Genomic DNA, 16,833 nt, shown 5'->3' on the forward strand with positions numbered 1-16,833 from the left:
GTTGCTGAGTCCACACTCATGCCATAACTGCACCATCATTCATCATCAATCAAACCTTCTACATTTGCTGAATGCCTTTGTTGACTATCAGTTGGAAGAAACCATTCTTATCTTGTCTAATGAGCTTCAAATGCAGAAAGAGTTGTCACACAACTGACACAAATACAATTACAAGCAAACAGGAGTTGGGCAGAATCAGTATGATACAAGCCGGGAACAAAGGTCAGAGCTTTAGAAGGTAATTGGAAGTTAAGGACAGAGATAGAGAGGACAATGAAAGTTAAAGCAGAGCTACACCCAAAAGGGGAAGCTCTGCTTGTATGCACACCACCCCCCCCCTCCACTGCCACATTTGGCACTTTTTGAGGGGGAGCGGATACCTGGTTTTGACAGGTACCCGCTCCCACTTTCAGGGAAGGTTGCCGATTGGCAATCTACGACATTTCTACGACATTTCTGGCCCCTCCTTCTCACCTCCCCCGCCCCGCAGCATTTGGGGACACACACAAGTCCCAGTAGACTGCAGGACCATTTAGAAAGTGCAGCGCGACTTGCGCATGCGTACTAGGAAACCGGATGTGAAGCCAGAGGGCTTCACTGCCCGTTTCCCTTACCTAAGATGGAAAAGATAAAGAAATGAAGAATAAAAATGAAAAATAATCATTTAAAAAATAGATAAAAAAGTTCTAATAATAGTATTTGTAGCTGTTGATTTGACATTTTTTGGGGGGAAGACTGGAGCTCCTCTTTAAGGATGGAGTTAGAGAGGGTAACTGAGAAAATTGAGTACTGTCCGTGATACTTTTTTTATTTGGGTAACTGGAAATTAAGGACGGAGTTAGAGAGGGTAACTTGAGATTAAGGACGGAGATAGATAGGGTAACTGGAAATTAAGGACTGAGTTAGAGAGGGTAACTGGAGATTAAAGATGGACATAGAGAGGGTAACTGGAAATTAAGGACGGAGATAGAGAGGGTAACTGGAGATTAAGGACGGAGATAGAGAGGGTAACTGGAAATTAAGGAAGGAGATAGAGAGGGTAACTGGAAATTAAGGATGGAGATAGAGAGGGTAACTGGAAATTAAGGAAGGAGATAGAGAGGGTAACTGGAAATTAAGGAAGGAGATAGAGAGGGTAACTGGAGATTAAAGATGGACATAGAGAGGGTAACTGGAAATTAAGGACTGAGTTAGAGAGGGTAACTGGAGTTTAAAGATGGACATAGAGAGGGTAACTGGAAATTAAGGACGGAGATAGAGAGGGTAACTGGAAATTAAGGACGGAGATAGAGAGGGTAACTGGAAATTAAGGAAGGAGATAGAGAGGGTAACTGGAGATTAAGGATGGAGATAGAGAGGGTAACTGGAAATTAAGGACGGAGATAAAGAGGGTAACTGGAAATTAAGGACGGAGATAGAGAGGGTAACTGGAGATTAAGGATGGAGATAGAGAGGGTAACTGGAAATTAAGGAAGGAGATAGAGAGGCTAACTGGAAATTAAGGATGGAGATAGAGAGGGTAACTGGAAATTAAGGAAGGAGATAGAGAGGGTAACTGGAGATTAAGGATGGAGATAGAGAGGGTAACTGGAAATTAAGGAAGGAGATAGAGAGGGTAACTGGAAATTAAGGATGGAGATAGAGAGGGTAACTGGAAATTAAGGATGGAGTTAGAGCTGCCTAAACTGACCAGGGGTGGTCTGAAGAAGGCCGAGTGAAAGAAAGGAGTGGAAGGCACGTGATCTAACGCTTGAATCAAGATGATACAATTTATTCCTATACAAAGTGGATAAATACTAAAAAGTTACTACGTATTCATAAAAACTAGGTTACAGAGTGTACATTAAAAGTTAGACATGCCCTTGCAAGGGCAAGTGCTCAAAGGTAGGCTGACGCGTTTCGAGGGGTTCCCTCTTCATCAGAGCCTTGGAAAACAAAAGAAAGTCTGTACAATGTGGTAGACCAACATACAGATTTTCCTGCACCACACTTGGCGCAAACAAGCTCTAAGGCTGCATTTAGCATTTGCTGAATGCTGCAAGCATCACCCCAGTACTGTTTTTTTTTTTTTTTAGAGCCAGTGGTCAGCACTCTTGTAAAAGCAATCCTAGTGGCTAACTAGCTGCTCGATTGCTATTACAAGCAGCAGGAACGGGACATCCTCATCTCCCGCCCCCCCTCCTCCTGCCACCTTCCGCAGCTTGTTCTAGGCTCTCCCATCTTTCCAGGAGACCCCAGAGACCAGCTGGTGCATCCGCCAGCTGGCTGGACAGCCAGACAAAGCCAGGATCAGCTTTGATCGTCTGCTCGCTATAGTAGCCTGGAAGCGATGAGATGACATGAGATGACTTCCGGTTTCACTGCGCCATTTTTAACAAATTTGACATACTCAAAAACATAATCTTGGTGTTTTTAATGCTTTTTAAGGGCAGAGGAGGGATTTGGGGGTCTTATGGATCCCAGATCTCTCTATAAAGAGTACCTGTCACATGCCTAGGGCTGTCACAAGGATGTTTATATTCCCTGTGGCAGCAATAAAAGTGATAAAAAAAAAAAAAATGAAAGCAACAGTGTAAAAAAAAAAATAAATAAAAAAAAAAATGCTGCCGTTCTCTCGTGCTGTTGCGCAAAGGCGAATGCGCGCTTTGGTCCCACGCGCATAAAAACATTGATCGTCCATTACGCACGAGGTATCACAGCGAGGGTCAGATCATGGCAGTAATTCCAGCACCAGACCTCCTCTGTAAATCTAAAGTAGTAACCTGTAAAGGCTTTTAGAGCGTTGCCTATGGATATTGAAATTTACGTTGTTTGTCGCCGTGGTACCGGCGTGCACAATTTTAAAGCGTGACATGTTTGGTATCTATTTAACTCGGCGTAACATCATCTTTTATAATTTACCAAAAAAAGTTGGATTATGTATTGTGTTTTTTTTTTTTTTTTTTTGCGTTAAAATTTAAAAAAGTGAAGTTTTTCCAAATAAATTGCGTTTGAAAAATCGCTGCGCAAATACCGTGTGACATAAAAAAGAAATGCAACACCCACCAATTTATTCTCTAGGGGCCTCTGCTTTAAAGAATAAATATATATATATATATATATATATATATATATATATATATATATATATATATATATATATATATATATATATATATAATCTGTGTGTGTGTGTTTTTTATATATATATATATATATATATATATATATATATATATATATATAAATAAATACACACACACACAGATTATATATATATATATATATATGTATGTGTGTGTATATATATATATATATATATATAATGTTTGGGGGTTTCTAACTAATTTTCTAGCAAAAAAAACAAAAAACTGATTGTTACATATAATAAAAAAAAAAAAAAAAAAGCCTGGAGCTGAAGTGGATATAGAGCAGCCTGCAAAAAACGTGCAAAAATGCGGCTCGATTTTGTCTGCGTTCAAAGAACGCCAAAAAGTGAATGCAGCCTGAGTGAAGACTTATCCGACTTCTGAATTAAAAAAAAAAAAAAAATCTATTTCAGAAAAACGGGGAAAATCTGAGACTTTGCTTTTCTGAGGTCTTCACATTGAAGTGTAATCCTTTCTACTCGGTTCTTTTCTGCCTTCCTAGTTTTCAGGGAATAGCGATACAAACATCGTTCATATTTAACCACTTAATGTCCGCCCTATAGCAGTTTTACTGCAACAGGGCGGCCCCTGTGCACCAGATCACGTATATACACAGAGGGACACCTATTAGCACAAGTATGTAGGCATGGGACACACCCCCTGCCACGCCCCTCTTAAAGGGGTTGTAAACCTCTTGCAGTGCAGCGGCCCCCCAGTGCCCCCGTTTTACCTGAACTCTGTTTTTCTAGCTCTAGCCAGTGTCTCGTGTCCTGATTGGCTAGATTGATAGCAGTGCAGCCATTGGCTCCCGCTGCTGTCAATTAAATCTAATGACACGGGCGCCGGGGGCGAGTCATACATTCGGCGGCTATGGACGCCGAATGCTGGACTCGGGAGCGCGCCCGCAAGGTAACCCCCCTCGGGGAAGCGCTTCCCCAAGGGGGTTATCTGATGCGGGGAGGTGCCGCGAGATCCGTCGGGGGACCCCAGAAGAGGAGGGTCGGGGCCACTCTGTGCAAAACGAGCTGCACAGTAGAGGTAAGTGTAATATGTTTGTTATTTTAAATTTAAAAAAAAAACAAACCCTTACAAGCACTTTAAAGGAGAATTCTACAAAAAAAAAAAAAATTATTACTATTCCTTTATATTGGCTTTTGAAATGTACAAATGCAGCAATTTAAAATTTGGATGAAAGGTTTAGTGCTGGGAAACACTTTTTGAAAGATAAAAAGTGCATTTTATATACAATTATATAGATAAAAAACAAAATGAGGGACAAATGTGGAGGAAAGAGGGACAAGAGGGACTTTGTTCTAAATCCGGGACAGTCCCTTCAAATCCGGGACAGTCTCTCCAAATCCGGGACAGTCCCTCCGAATCCGGGACAGTTGGGAGCTATGTATACACATGATCGACTCTTCTGGGTAGGTGGGGCGAACATGCGCGCCGCCGGTGGCTCGCTTCTACTGTGATTACACACAGCGGAAGCCGATCGGCAGGTGCACAGTACCCGATGTCCTCCGGCACCCGACGATCGTCAGGCAGAGAGACAGGACGGAAAATTTATTCCATGTCTTCCCCCTAGTAAAAGCACCTCACGCTGTACGCACAAACACTGGCTAGGCACACAATTAACCCTTTGATCGCCCCTGATGTTAACCCCTTCCAAGCCAGTGTCATTAGTACAGTGACAGTGCTTTTTTTTTTTAGCACTGATCACCGTATTGGTGTCACTGGTCCCCCCAAAAAAGTGCCAAAAGTGTCAGTTAGTGTCAAAATGGCTGCCGAAATATCGCGCTCTAAGGCTTAGTGTACACAGGATATTTTACAACCTCTCCTGAACGATTCAACTTGACAGATAGAAACCGATGTTTAAAAATGTCAGTTTAGCCGCGTTTACGTGCAGCGTTTAGCCGCGTTTGCCTAGAAATTATTATAAACGACCCCGTGTACATGTACTGATAAGATAAGATAGAGGAGAGTTCAGGGGCAGCTGAAAAAAGAAGCCCAACTGCTCCTAAACGTATGTTTATCAGCTGCAGTGTACATGAAGCCTAAGCCACATTACTAGTAAAAAAACAAAAACAAAAAAAAAACAATAAAAATATACCATAGATGGTATAACGTTTGCGCAAACCAATCAATATACGCTTATTGGGATTTTTTTTTTTACCAAAAAAAATAGCAGAATATATATTGGCTTAAACTCATGAAGAAATTACATTTTTTTTATAGGATGTGTTTTATATCCGAAAGTAAAAAAAAATTTTTTTTTTTTTTTAATTGTCTGCAATTTTTTGTTTATAGAACAAAAAATTGCAGACAATTGAAAAAAAAAAAATTACTTTCGGCTATTAAAAAAATAAAAAAATAACGCAGAGGTGATCAAATCCTCCCCAAAAGAAAGCTCTATTTGTTGAAATATTTTTTTATTTGGATACAGCGTTGCACAACCGCGCAATTGTCAGTTAAAGTAACGCAGTGCCGTATCGCAAAAAAAAAAAAAAAAAGGCCTGGTCAAGAAAGGGGGGGGGGGGGGTGTAAATCTTTCAGAAGTCAAGTGGTTAAAGTATTTTTTTTTTTATCCTTCATTGAAGTTCTGTATAAATTCTTTGTATATTCCGTTCACACGCGGCTCCAGGGAGCTGTCTACGCTCTTATCTGTGCGAAGAATAATGTCGGGTCTGGAATGCGGCCGTTTTATTTTTCAACGATTAAAATGTTGGAGCCGCATTAGAGTGGCCCCGTCACATCGGGTTTCCTCTTCTTCTAAGGTAGAGCGCGTTTTCTATTTTCCACTAAGGAGCCCTGGTCTGGGCCATTCGTCTTCTTACCGGGTAGATCTTATTTTTCTCGGGTTATAAAGATACAACTTGTCTGGGAGATTTTTTTTTACTCAATCTCAGAAGTTTTAAAGCAAAAAAGTCCAATTTATTACCGAATATCATTTTTACGTTTCCATGCACTAATGTGCGAATTGATGGCTGCTTGACCCGCTATTGGCTGCTGCAAGTCACTTTACGAAATGTTGGGCCGGTAATTTCTGAATGAACGCTCTGATCTTGTGATACCGTGTGATGTATTACGATTGATAACGGTAATGAAAGCGACCAATAACAGTGCATGTGATGCAAGCTACATCCAGCAGTCATAGAGTGAGCTGTTAACATTCCTTTAGCTGTAGACACGTTGATTAGATAAAGGAGCTTAGCAGTTACCACAAGTCTGGACGGACACGATGGCTGCGAAGATCTGCCTGTCTATGGCCAACTTAATGATATAGTGCATAATATAGTGATATTTTTTACCCAGGAGTTAACCTAAATAGAGATACTTAATGTTTGTACAGTTAATTCCCTCCAATTCATTGGGGGGGGGAAGCAAAAACAGCCTCTACGTCGGTGGTCAATGGAAAAAATGCCCCCCTTACATTGATGGCCAATGAAAAGGATGCCCCCATACATTGGTGGCCAGAGGAAAGAATGTCCCCCTTGAATTGGTAGTCAGTGGAAAGAATGCCTCCCCTTACATTGGTGGCCAGTGAAAAGAATGCACTCCTTACGTTGATGGCCAATAAAAAGGATGCCCCCATACATTGGTGGCCAGAGGAAAGAATGTCCCCCTTACAGTGGTGGCCAGTGGAAAGAATGCCCCCCTTACAGTGGTGGCCAGTGGAAAGACTGTCCCCTCTACAGTGGTGGTCAGTGGAAAAAAATGCTCCCATACATTGGTCGTCAGTGAAAAGAATGGCCCCCTTACAGTGGTAGTCAGTGAAAAGAATGGCCCCCTTACAATGGTGGCCAGTGGAAAGAATGCCCTCCTTACAAATGGAAAAAAATGTTCCCCTTACAGTGGTGGCCAGTGGAAAGAATGTCCCCCTTACATTGGAAGTCAGTGGAAAGAATACTACCCTTACATTTGTCATCAGTGGAATGCCCCCCCCCTTTACATCGGTAGTCAGTGGAAAGAATGCCCCCCTTACATTGGTGGCCAGTGGAAAAAAAATGTTCCCCTTACAGTGGTGGCCAGTGGAAAGAATGTCCCCCTTACATTGGAAGTCAGTGGAAAGAATATTCCCCTTACATTTGTCATCAGTGGAAAGAATTGCCCCCCCCCCCCCTTACATTGGTAGTCAATGGAAAGAATGCCACCCCTTACATTGGTGGTCAGTGGAGAGGATGTCCCCCTTACATTGGTGGCCAGTCGAAAGGATGTCCTCCTTACATTGGTGGCCAGTGGAAAGAATGCCCCACTTACATTTGTGGCCAGAGGAAAGAATGCCCCCCTTACATTGGTGGTCAGTGGAAAGAATGCCCCACTTACATTGGTGGCCAGTGGAAAGAATGCCCCCCTTACATTGGTGGTCAGTGGAAAGAATGCCCCCTTTACATTGGTGGCCAGTGGAATGAAATGCCCTTTTACAGCGGTGGCCAGTGGAAAGAATGCCCCCTTACAGACAGCTAAAAAGATCATTGATGTCATGCCGCTGGCTTTGTCAAGTGTTGTTGGCCCTAGAACTATACAGGCACCATCAGATGGTAGGTCAATTAGCCACAACCCAAGGAACCCGTAGACACCTCTGGAGGAACGTTGGCTGATAAAGGCTGCTCTAGATAATGGTGCAGTGTGCTGCAGCACCAATAAATGAGTTGGTATGATGTTCATCACCCCCCTCTAGAAAAGCCCTTCTTAACCATTTTAGGCACCCCTAAAAATTTCCAGAACCAACTCACTAGGGGGATCAATGGCAAAAATGTCCCTTACATTGGTGGTTATTGGGAAAAATGCCCCCTTAAAGTGGTGGTCATCCCCATATAACATGTTTAACTTTGTAAAATGATTGATACCCTGGTTAGAGAATTTGATTATTAGATACAACTGTATCTTTCTAAAGTGACATCCAGAGAGCAGAGAGGATACACATGCTAATTGAACAAAATAGTTATAAGCTTATTCTGTTTCGATCTGGCTTGGTATATTCCGGCCTTTCTTAACCTTTTACCCCAGAGGAACATCTAAAACAATCTTCAGGTCTTGGAGAACTCTTACTAAATATCATTTCACCGGGGGACAATGGCACAAATCGCCCTTACATTGGTGTTCAGATCAATAGCTATTGGCTTTGCCAAGCAGCTTTGGTTCTAGACCTCCTATAAGCACCATCAGATGGGAGGTCAATCAGCCATAGCTCAAGGAACATCTTGACACCCCTGGAGGAACCCTGGTTGAGACAGACTTTTCTAGACCAAGGTCCACTGTGATGCAGCCCCAATAATTGAGATAGTTTAAGATTTGGCACCTCCATTAAACTTGTTTAACTGTGTAAAATTATTTATACCCTGGTTAGAGAATTAGATTATATATTTTTATATCTACATCAAGAGAGCAGAGAGGATACCTAATTGAACAAAAATAGTTATAAGCGAAGGGGCAAAAGTCTGTCCCTTATTCTGTTTTGACCTGGCTTGGTATAATCATTCTAGACCAAGGGTAGGTAACCTGGGGCCCTCCAGCTGTTTTGGAACTACATTTCCCATGAGGCATTGCAAGGCTGGCAGTTACAATTACTCTCAAAGGCATGATGGGACTTGTAGTTCTGCAACAGCTGAAGGGCCCCAGTTTGCCTACCCCTGATCTAGACCAACCTTTTTTAACCTTTTTTAGGAACCCTTAAAATTACCAGAACCGACTCATCAGTAGGTCAATGGCAAAAATGGCCCTTAGGCTGGTGGTCATTGTGAAGGATGCCCTCTTAAAGTGGAGGTCGCCCCTATAAAACTTAATTAAATGATTTAATCTCTGGTTAGAGAATTCGATTATTGGATATAACTGTATTTTTTTTATATCTGTTTACTTTGAGAGAGCAGAGAAGATACAGACACTAAACTGCACCAAAAGAGATATATGCAAATGGGCAAGGGTATTTCCCTTATTCTGTTTTGATCTTGAGTTATATATTCTAGAGGAGCCTTTGTTATTCTTTTTAACCCCTAAAATGACCAAAACCAATGGCAAAAATGGCGCTTACATTGGTGGTCAGTGGGAAGAATGTCCCTTACATTGGTGGTCAGTGGGAAGAATGTCCCTTACATTGGTGGTCAGTGGGAAGAATGTCCCTTACATTGGTGGTCAGTGGGAAGAATGTTCCTTACATTGGTGATCAGTGAGAAGAATGTTCCTTACATTGGTGGTCAGTGAGAAGAATGCCCCTTACATTGGTGGTCAGTGGGAACAATGTCCCTTACATTGGTGATCAGTGGGTAGAATGCTCCTTACATTAGTGGTCAGTGGGAAGAATGTTCCTTACATTGGTGATCAGTGGGTAGAAAGCTCCTTACATTGGTGGTCAGTGGGAAGAATGCCCCTTACATTGGTGGTCAGTGGGAAGAATGCCCCTTATATTGGTGATCTGTGGGAAGAATGCTCCTTACATTGGAGGTCAGTGGGAAGAATGTCCCTTACATTGGTGATCAGTGAGAAGAATGTTCCTTACATTGGTGATCAGTGAGAAGAATGTTCCTTACATTGGTGATCAGTGGGAAGAATGCTCCTTACATTGGTGATCAGTGAGAAGAATGTCCCTTACATTGGTGATCAGTGAGAAGAATGTTCCTTACATTGGTGGTCAGTGAGAAGAATGTCCCTTACATTGGTGATCAGTGAGAAGAATGTTCCTTACATTGGCGATCAGTGGGAAGAATGTTCCTTACATTGGTGATCAGTGAGAAGAATGTTCCTTACATTGGTGATCAGTGAGAAGAATGTCCCTTACATTGGTGATCAGTGAGAAGAATGTTCCTTACATTGGTGGTCAGTGAGAAGAATGTCCCTTACATTGGTGATCAGTGAGAAGAATGTTCCTTACATTGGCGATCAGTGGGAAGAATGTTCCTTACATTGGTGATCAGTGAGAAGAATGTTCCTTACATTGGTGATCAGTGAGAAGAATGTTCCTTACATTGGTGATCAGTGAGAAGAATGTTCCTTACATTGGTGATCAGTGAGAAGAATGTCCCTTACATTGGTGATCAGTGAGAAGAATGCTCCTTACATTGGTGGTCAGTGGGAAGAATGTTCCTTACATTGGTGGTCAATGGGAAGAAACCCTCCTTAGAGATATCTAAAAAGATCATTTAGGTCAGTGGTTACCTATCTGAGAGGTGAATATTGCTCATTTTAGTTTTTATTTATTTCAGGTACTTATATAGTGCTGTCAATTTACACAGCACTTTACATATACATTGGGGGTTATTTAGGAAAGGAAAATCCACTTTGCACTGCAAGTGCACCTGGAAGTGCACCTGGAAGTGCAGTCGCTCTAAATCTGAGGGGTAGATCTGAAATGAGGGGAAGCTCTGCTGATTTTATCATCCAATCATGTGCAAGCTAAAATGCAGTTTTTTTATTCTCCTTGCATGTCCCCCTCGGATCTACAGCGACTTTACTTTACTACAGTGCAAAGTGGATTTTCCTTTAGTAAATAACCCCCATTGCACATTCACATCGGTCCCTACCCTCAAGAAGCTTACACTCTAAGGTCTCTAACTCACATTCATACATATACATACTGGGGACAATTTAGACAGGAGCCAATTAACCTACTAGCATGTATTTGGAGTGTGGGAGGAAGCCGGAGTACCCGGAGGAAACCCAAGCGGGCACAGGGAGAACATGAAAACTCCAGGCAGGTAGTGTACTGCTAGGTGAAAGTGCTATCCTCTACACCACTGTGCTGCCCCATTTATAAAGGAACCCCTACCATCCTCTGGAGGAACCCTGGGAATTCATGGGACCCTGCCTGAGAAAGGCTGACCTTGACGGTTCTTTCAAAAATACAACAATGCAAAAAAAATAGACCCTCCCCTAGTTTTTATCACAGAATCAATAATTAAATTGTAATAATTTAAGACCAGGCAACTTGTTCTTATAAAAACCTGCTAAAGATATGTATACGGTTTACAATGGGAAAACGAATAAACTATTGCGCCGACTAGATCCCAAGCTGTTTATAATGAGGTTGCTTTATCAATGGCAACTAGACTTTTGCGCTCTGCAGTTGCTCCAGAGCTTAGTAAATGAGGTGGAAGCTCCGCTGCGTCCCGTCATCCAATCATGTGCAAGAAAAAAAAATGCTGTGCTTCTTTTTTTTATTTTGTGTGCATGTGATTGAGTATTCCTTGTAAAGTGAAGCTACCCCCTCATTTACTAAGCCCTGGGGCGACTTGCAAAGTGCCCGCAGCTCAAGGAACATCTTGACACCCCTGGAGGAACCCTGGTTGAGACAGGCTTTTCTAGACCAAGGTCCTCTGTAATGCAGCCCCAATAATTGAGATAGTTTAAGGTTTAGCACCTCCCTTAAACTTGTTTAACTTTGTAAGATTATTTATACCCTCGTTATTGAATTAGAATTATATATTTTTATATCTACATTAAGAGAGCAGCGAGGATACACAATACTAAGCCCTGGAGCAACTTGCAAAGTGCCCACAGCTCAAGGAACATCTTGACACCCCTGGAGGAACCCTGGTTGAGACAGGCTTTTCTAGACCAAGGTCCTCTGTAATGCAGCCCCAATAATTGAGATAGTTTAAGGTTTAGCACCTCCCCTAAACTTGTTTAACTTTGTAAGATTATTTATACCCTGGTTAGAGAATTAGAATTATATATTTTTATATCTACATCAAGAGAGCAGAGAGGACACACAATACTAAGCCCCGGAGCAACTTGCAAAGTGCCCATTCTATTTGCCTTTAGTAAATCCACCCCAATGCATATCTGTCTCCAGCATTCTGTAGGTAGTAGAGTTACCTGGTGGCTGAGTGACTTGCTTGCTGCCAAACTGCACGGCGATGCACAGGTCGTTATCGATGGGGAACTTATTACAGTTGAGCATCTCCGGCCAAGGAAAACCGTAGGACTCCATCACCGGTGCACAGCTGTCACGCACCACCTCGCACAGCGATCGGCACGGGTAAATGGGCCTCTCCAAACAAATGGGGGCGAAGAGCGAGCACAGGAAGAGCTGCGTGTCCCTGTGGCACCTCTTGGCGAGCAGCGGTACCCAACTGCTGGCTTGCTGCTTCACCTCGGGCATGGTCTCGTGGTCGAGCAGATTGGGCAGCCTCATTTTCTTGTAGCCGACGTTGTGGCAGAGGCTGAGGTCTTGGGGGATGTCCACGCACTGGCTCTGTTTGGTGTAAAAGCGTCCGTTCTGGAAATTGTCGGACTGCCAGCTGTAGTAGTCGTATTCTTCGGCCGAGCTCCAGAGAACGAACCCAAATAGCAAAGAGTTCATGCAAGCCACAATATTCCACTGGAACTGCATGACTGCACCGACGCCGGCTGTAGGACCCTCAGATGAGATTCATGAATGGGCTCCGGGGCGCTTCTACTTTTTTTGTTAAAAATTGAATAAAGAAATGGGTCCAAAATGGTGAATTCTTGATCCTCCTTCAATGGGTTAAAGTTGCGACTCAGAAAGGTTTTTTTTTTTTTCTCCTGGTTTCCCTGGTTGTGTCACTCTCCTTTTCACTCTCCCCAGGTCCTCTGCAGCTGCAAGTACAGACAGCTGGAGCTTATATGCTGCACAAGAAGTGAATTAAAAGTCTGTGCTTGTTTGCTTCCAAAACTCCTTACCCCATCCAGGGAATCTTAGCACCACCCACCTCTAATCTTTTAAGTGAGCCCTGAAGGATTAGCCAGCAGCCTGTCTACAGTGGCCAAGCCTCCGCCTGCTGCTTGGACGAAGGAGCCGGATTCTGGGGATGTGACAATCCCCAAAGTTTTCCTTCTGTTCACTCAGGCAGTTTTGTGTAACAAAAGGCTTACATGTTCCAAAGACTTTCACCTACAAGCGTGCTCCTCCATGCTTCTGCTAATGGGCTGCTGTGGATGGCATGCCTTGCAGAGTCTGTGTTCTGTACATCAGGGGTAGGAATTCGAATTCAAGGAGGGGCGGTCAGTTTTCGTACCGACGCGGGTCCGAATCTCATGTTTGTGCTATGACTCAGATCCTAGTATCTATGCAGTCATTTTATGTCTACCAAAAGATAAGAAATGTACGATTTCCACAGCATTTTGTAATATTTGTCAGTTTTTCAGAATGCACCCTTACATCAGGTGTCCCCATCAGAGTCCCCCCTTACATCAAGTGTTCCCATCAGAGTCCCCCCTTACACCAGGTGTCCCCCTTCAGAGTGCCCCCTTACATCTTGTGTCCCCTTAACAGTGCTCCTTTATGTCAGGTGTGCCCATCACAGTCCCCCATACATCGGGTGTCCCCATCAGAGTCCCCCCTTACATCAAGTGTTCCCATCACAGTCCCCCCCTTACATCAGGTGTCCTCATCAGAGTGCCCCCTAACATCTGGTGTCCCCTTAACAGTGCTCCTTTATGTCAGGTGTGCCCATCAGAGTCCCCCTTACATCAAGTGTTCCCATCAGAGTGCCCCCTTACATCAGGTGTGCCCATCACAGTCCTCCTTACATCAGGTGTTCCCATCAGAGTGCCCCCTTACATCAGGTGTGCCCATCACAGTCCCCCTTACATCAGGTGTTCCCATCAGAGTGCCCCCTTACATCAGGTATGCCCATCACAGTCCCCCTTACATCAGGTGTGCCCATCAGAGTAACCCCTTACATCAGGTGTCCCCCATCAGAGCCCCCCTTACATCAGGTGTCCCCATCGGAGTGCCCCCTTACATCAGGTGTCCCCATCACAGTGCCCCTTTACATCAGAGTGCCACCTTACATCAGGTGTCCCCAGGGCCGGTGCTACCACTAGGCAAACTAGGCAGCCACCTAGGACGCACTGCTGCCTAGGGCGCCCGGCCACTGGTGTTTCTCTCTTCTCTCTGCAGCAAGCAACTTAGTCTCGGCATCAGCAGGCAGCCGCCGCTCCTTTCGCACATAGTGTCAGAGGCGCAGGACTGTGTCTGTGTCCTGACTCCTGAACGAATGGAAGCAAGCAAACGTGATGGGCACTGGTAGGTTGCATTTTATAGGCGCTGGTGAGGCTGCATTGATGGACGCTGGTGAAGCTGCATTTGATGGGTGCTGGTGAGGCTGCATTTGATGGGCGCTGGTGAGGCTGCATTTGATGGACACTTCATTGAAAAGGTTGGGTATACATGGGCAGGGCAAAGGGGGTGGAGTCAAGGGTTCGGCAAAATTAGGTTTTGCCTAGGGTGTCAAAAATCCTTGCACCAGCCCTGGGTGTCCCCACCAGAGTGCACTCTTATATCAGGGGTCCCCTTCACAGTTCCCCCTTACATCAGAGTGCCCCCTTACTTCAGGTGTCCCTATCAGAGTGCTCCCTTACATTAGGTGTCCACATTGCAGTGCCTTTTTACATCAGAGTTCCGTCTTACATCAGGTGTCCCCATCACAGCCCCCTTACATCAGGTGCCCCCCTCAGAGTGCCCTCTTGCATCAGGCGTCCCCATTACAGTGCCCCCTTACATCAGAGTGCCCCCTAACATCAGGTGTCCCCATCACAGTGCCCCTTTACATCAGAGTGCCACCTTACATCAGGTGTCCCCACCAGAGTGCACTCTTATATCAGGGGTCCCCTTCACTGTTCCCCCTTACAGCAGGTGTCCCCATCAGAGTGCTCCCTTACATAAGGTATCCACATTACAGTGCACCTTTACATCAGAGTGCCCCCTTACATTAGGTGCCCCAATACAGTGCCCCTTTACATCAGAGTGCCACTTTACACCAGGTGCCCCAAACACAGTCTCCCCTTACATCAGGTGTCCCCATTTCAGTGTATTTTTACATCAGAGTACCCCCTTACATCAGGTGTCCCCCCTCAGAGTGCCCCTTTGCATCAGGCGTCCCCATTACAGTGCCCCTTTACATCAGCGTGCCCTTTACATCAGGTGTCTCCTTAACAGTGTTCCCTAATGTCAGGTGTCCCCATCAGAGTCCCCCCTTACATCCGGCGTCCCTATTACAGTGCCCCTTTACATCAGGTGTCTCCTTAACAGTGCTCTCTAATGTCAGGTGTCCCCATCACAGTGCCCCTTACATCTGTGTCCCCATCACAGTGCCCCTTACATCTGTGTCCCAATTACAGTGCCCCTTGTATCTGTGTCCCTATCACAGTGCCCACTTACATCAGGTGTCCCTATCAGAGTCTCCCTCTACATCAAGTGTCCCCATTACAGTGCCCCTTTACATCAGAGTGCCACCTTACATCAGGTCTCCCCACCAGAGTGCACTCTTATATCAGGGGTCCCCTTCACAGTTCCCCCTTACATCAAAGTGCCCCCTTACATCATGTGTCTCCTTAACAGTGTTTCCTAATGTCAGGTGTCCCCATCGGAGTCCCCCCTTACATCAGGCGTCCCCTCTACAGTTCCCCTTTACATCAGAATGCCCCTTTACATCAGGTGACCCCCTTAAATTAGGTGTCCCCATCAGAGTCCCCCCTTACATTAGGTGTCCCAATCACAGTGCCCCCCTCCACATCCCCCCTCACATCAAGTGCATCAGGTGTTCCAATCACAATATTCCCTTACAACAGGTGTCCCCATCAGAGTGCTCCTTTACATCAGGTGACCCCTTACATCTAATGCCCCCTTTTATCAGGCGTCCCCATCAGAGTGCTCCTTTACATCAGGTGACCCCGCACTTCAGGTGTCCGTATCAGAGTGTCCCCTTACATTAGGTGTTCCCATCACACTGCCCCTTACATCAGGTGTCCCCATCTCAGTGCCACCCCCACCTTTCATCAAGTGCATCAGGTGGCCCAATCACAGTGCTCACTTACATCAAGTGTCCCCATCAGAGTGTCCCCTTTTATTGGATGTCTCCATCGGTGTGCCCCTTTACATCAGTTGTCTTCATTGGAGTGCCCCCTTGCATTAGGTGTCCCCATCATAGTACCCCCTTATATCAGATGTCTGGACACCTAAGGGCTGTAAGATTATTAAAGGTAAGAGATTGTCTAGAGTCTAAGCTGTTTGTATATCAGGGTAAGCTTAATAAGGCAATAATGGGATATAATTGGTTACATTGATATATAATGAATGAGATGATTGGAAAGAATGTTTAAAATAAAATATAGAAAATTAGAGATAATACCAGCAGGGGGTGTATGAGGGAATAATACACCGAGATCATCTTCTGATATTTATTGTATACTGTGCATTGTGATGTAAGGGAGGGTGGGGGGACTTTTGACTTCTGATGATGGGGGGGGGGGGGGGGGGGCTACAGATAGAACCAGCCCTCCGAGGGCGACCATAATGGTGATGCAGCCCACGATAAAATTGAGTGTGACACCCCTGGCTTAGAGTATATGTGACCATTGGTATGTGTGGGGGGAACTGCAAACTCATTCAGAGTTAGGAATAGATGCACATGATTCTGTGAAGGGCTGTATAATATGCTAATTCTACATAATGAAGCACATTTTTAGTTTGTACTTCTACAGTCACTTACTGAACACCATGTACATGCCTCATTGTTCGTGTAGCTGTGGCATGTTGTTACATCTTGTCCTAGATTAACACTCAAATGCACCTGAAAGCACAGCTTTAGAATTCTGATAGCTAATAAAGGGCCCACAGGAGAATAAATAAGTGTGTGCACACTTGGTTTGTTTCTGAAGCACCCTGGCAGCCCTGAAAACCTGGGGGTGCTCTATTCTGCAAACAGAAACTGCTACTCTCATTGGTACACTGTGTCTTTCCCTTTCT

At 44.5% G+C, this 16,833-nt stretch overlaps 1 protein-coding gene across 1 annotated transcript in view; it reads right to left on the reverse strand.

The window, feature by feature from the left end:
* The window catches only part of SFRP5 (secreted frizzled related protein 5), a 101,617-nt gene extending 88,576 nt beyond the window's left edge, over positions 1-13,041 (reverse strand). Inside the window, exon 1 of the mRNA XM_073595536.1 lies at positions 11,937-13,041. Coding sequence (XP_073451637.1) covers positions 11,937-12,453 — 517 coding nt within the window. The 5' untranslated portion in view covers positions 12,454-13,041. The remainder of the gene's footprint in view (positions 1-11,936) is intronic.
* Between the last annotated feature and the right edge of the window lie 3,792 nt (positions 13,042-16,833).

The sequence above is a fragment of the Aquarana catesbeiana genome, linkage group LG08 (genome assembly GCF_042186555.1).
Source record: "Aquarana catesbeiana isolate 2022-GZ linkage group LG08, ASM4218655v1, whole genome shotgun sequence".
In the NCBI taxonomy this organism is placed as follows: domain Eukaryota; kingdom Metazoa; phylum Chordata; class Amphibia; order Anura; family Ranidae; genus Aquarana; species Aquarana catesbeiana.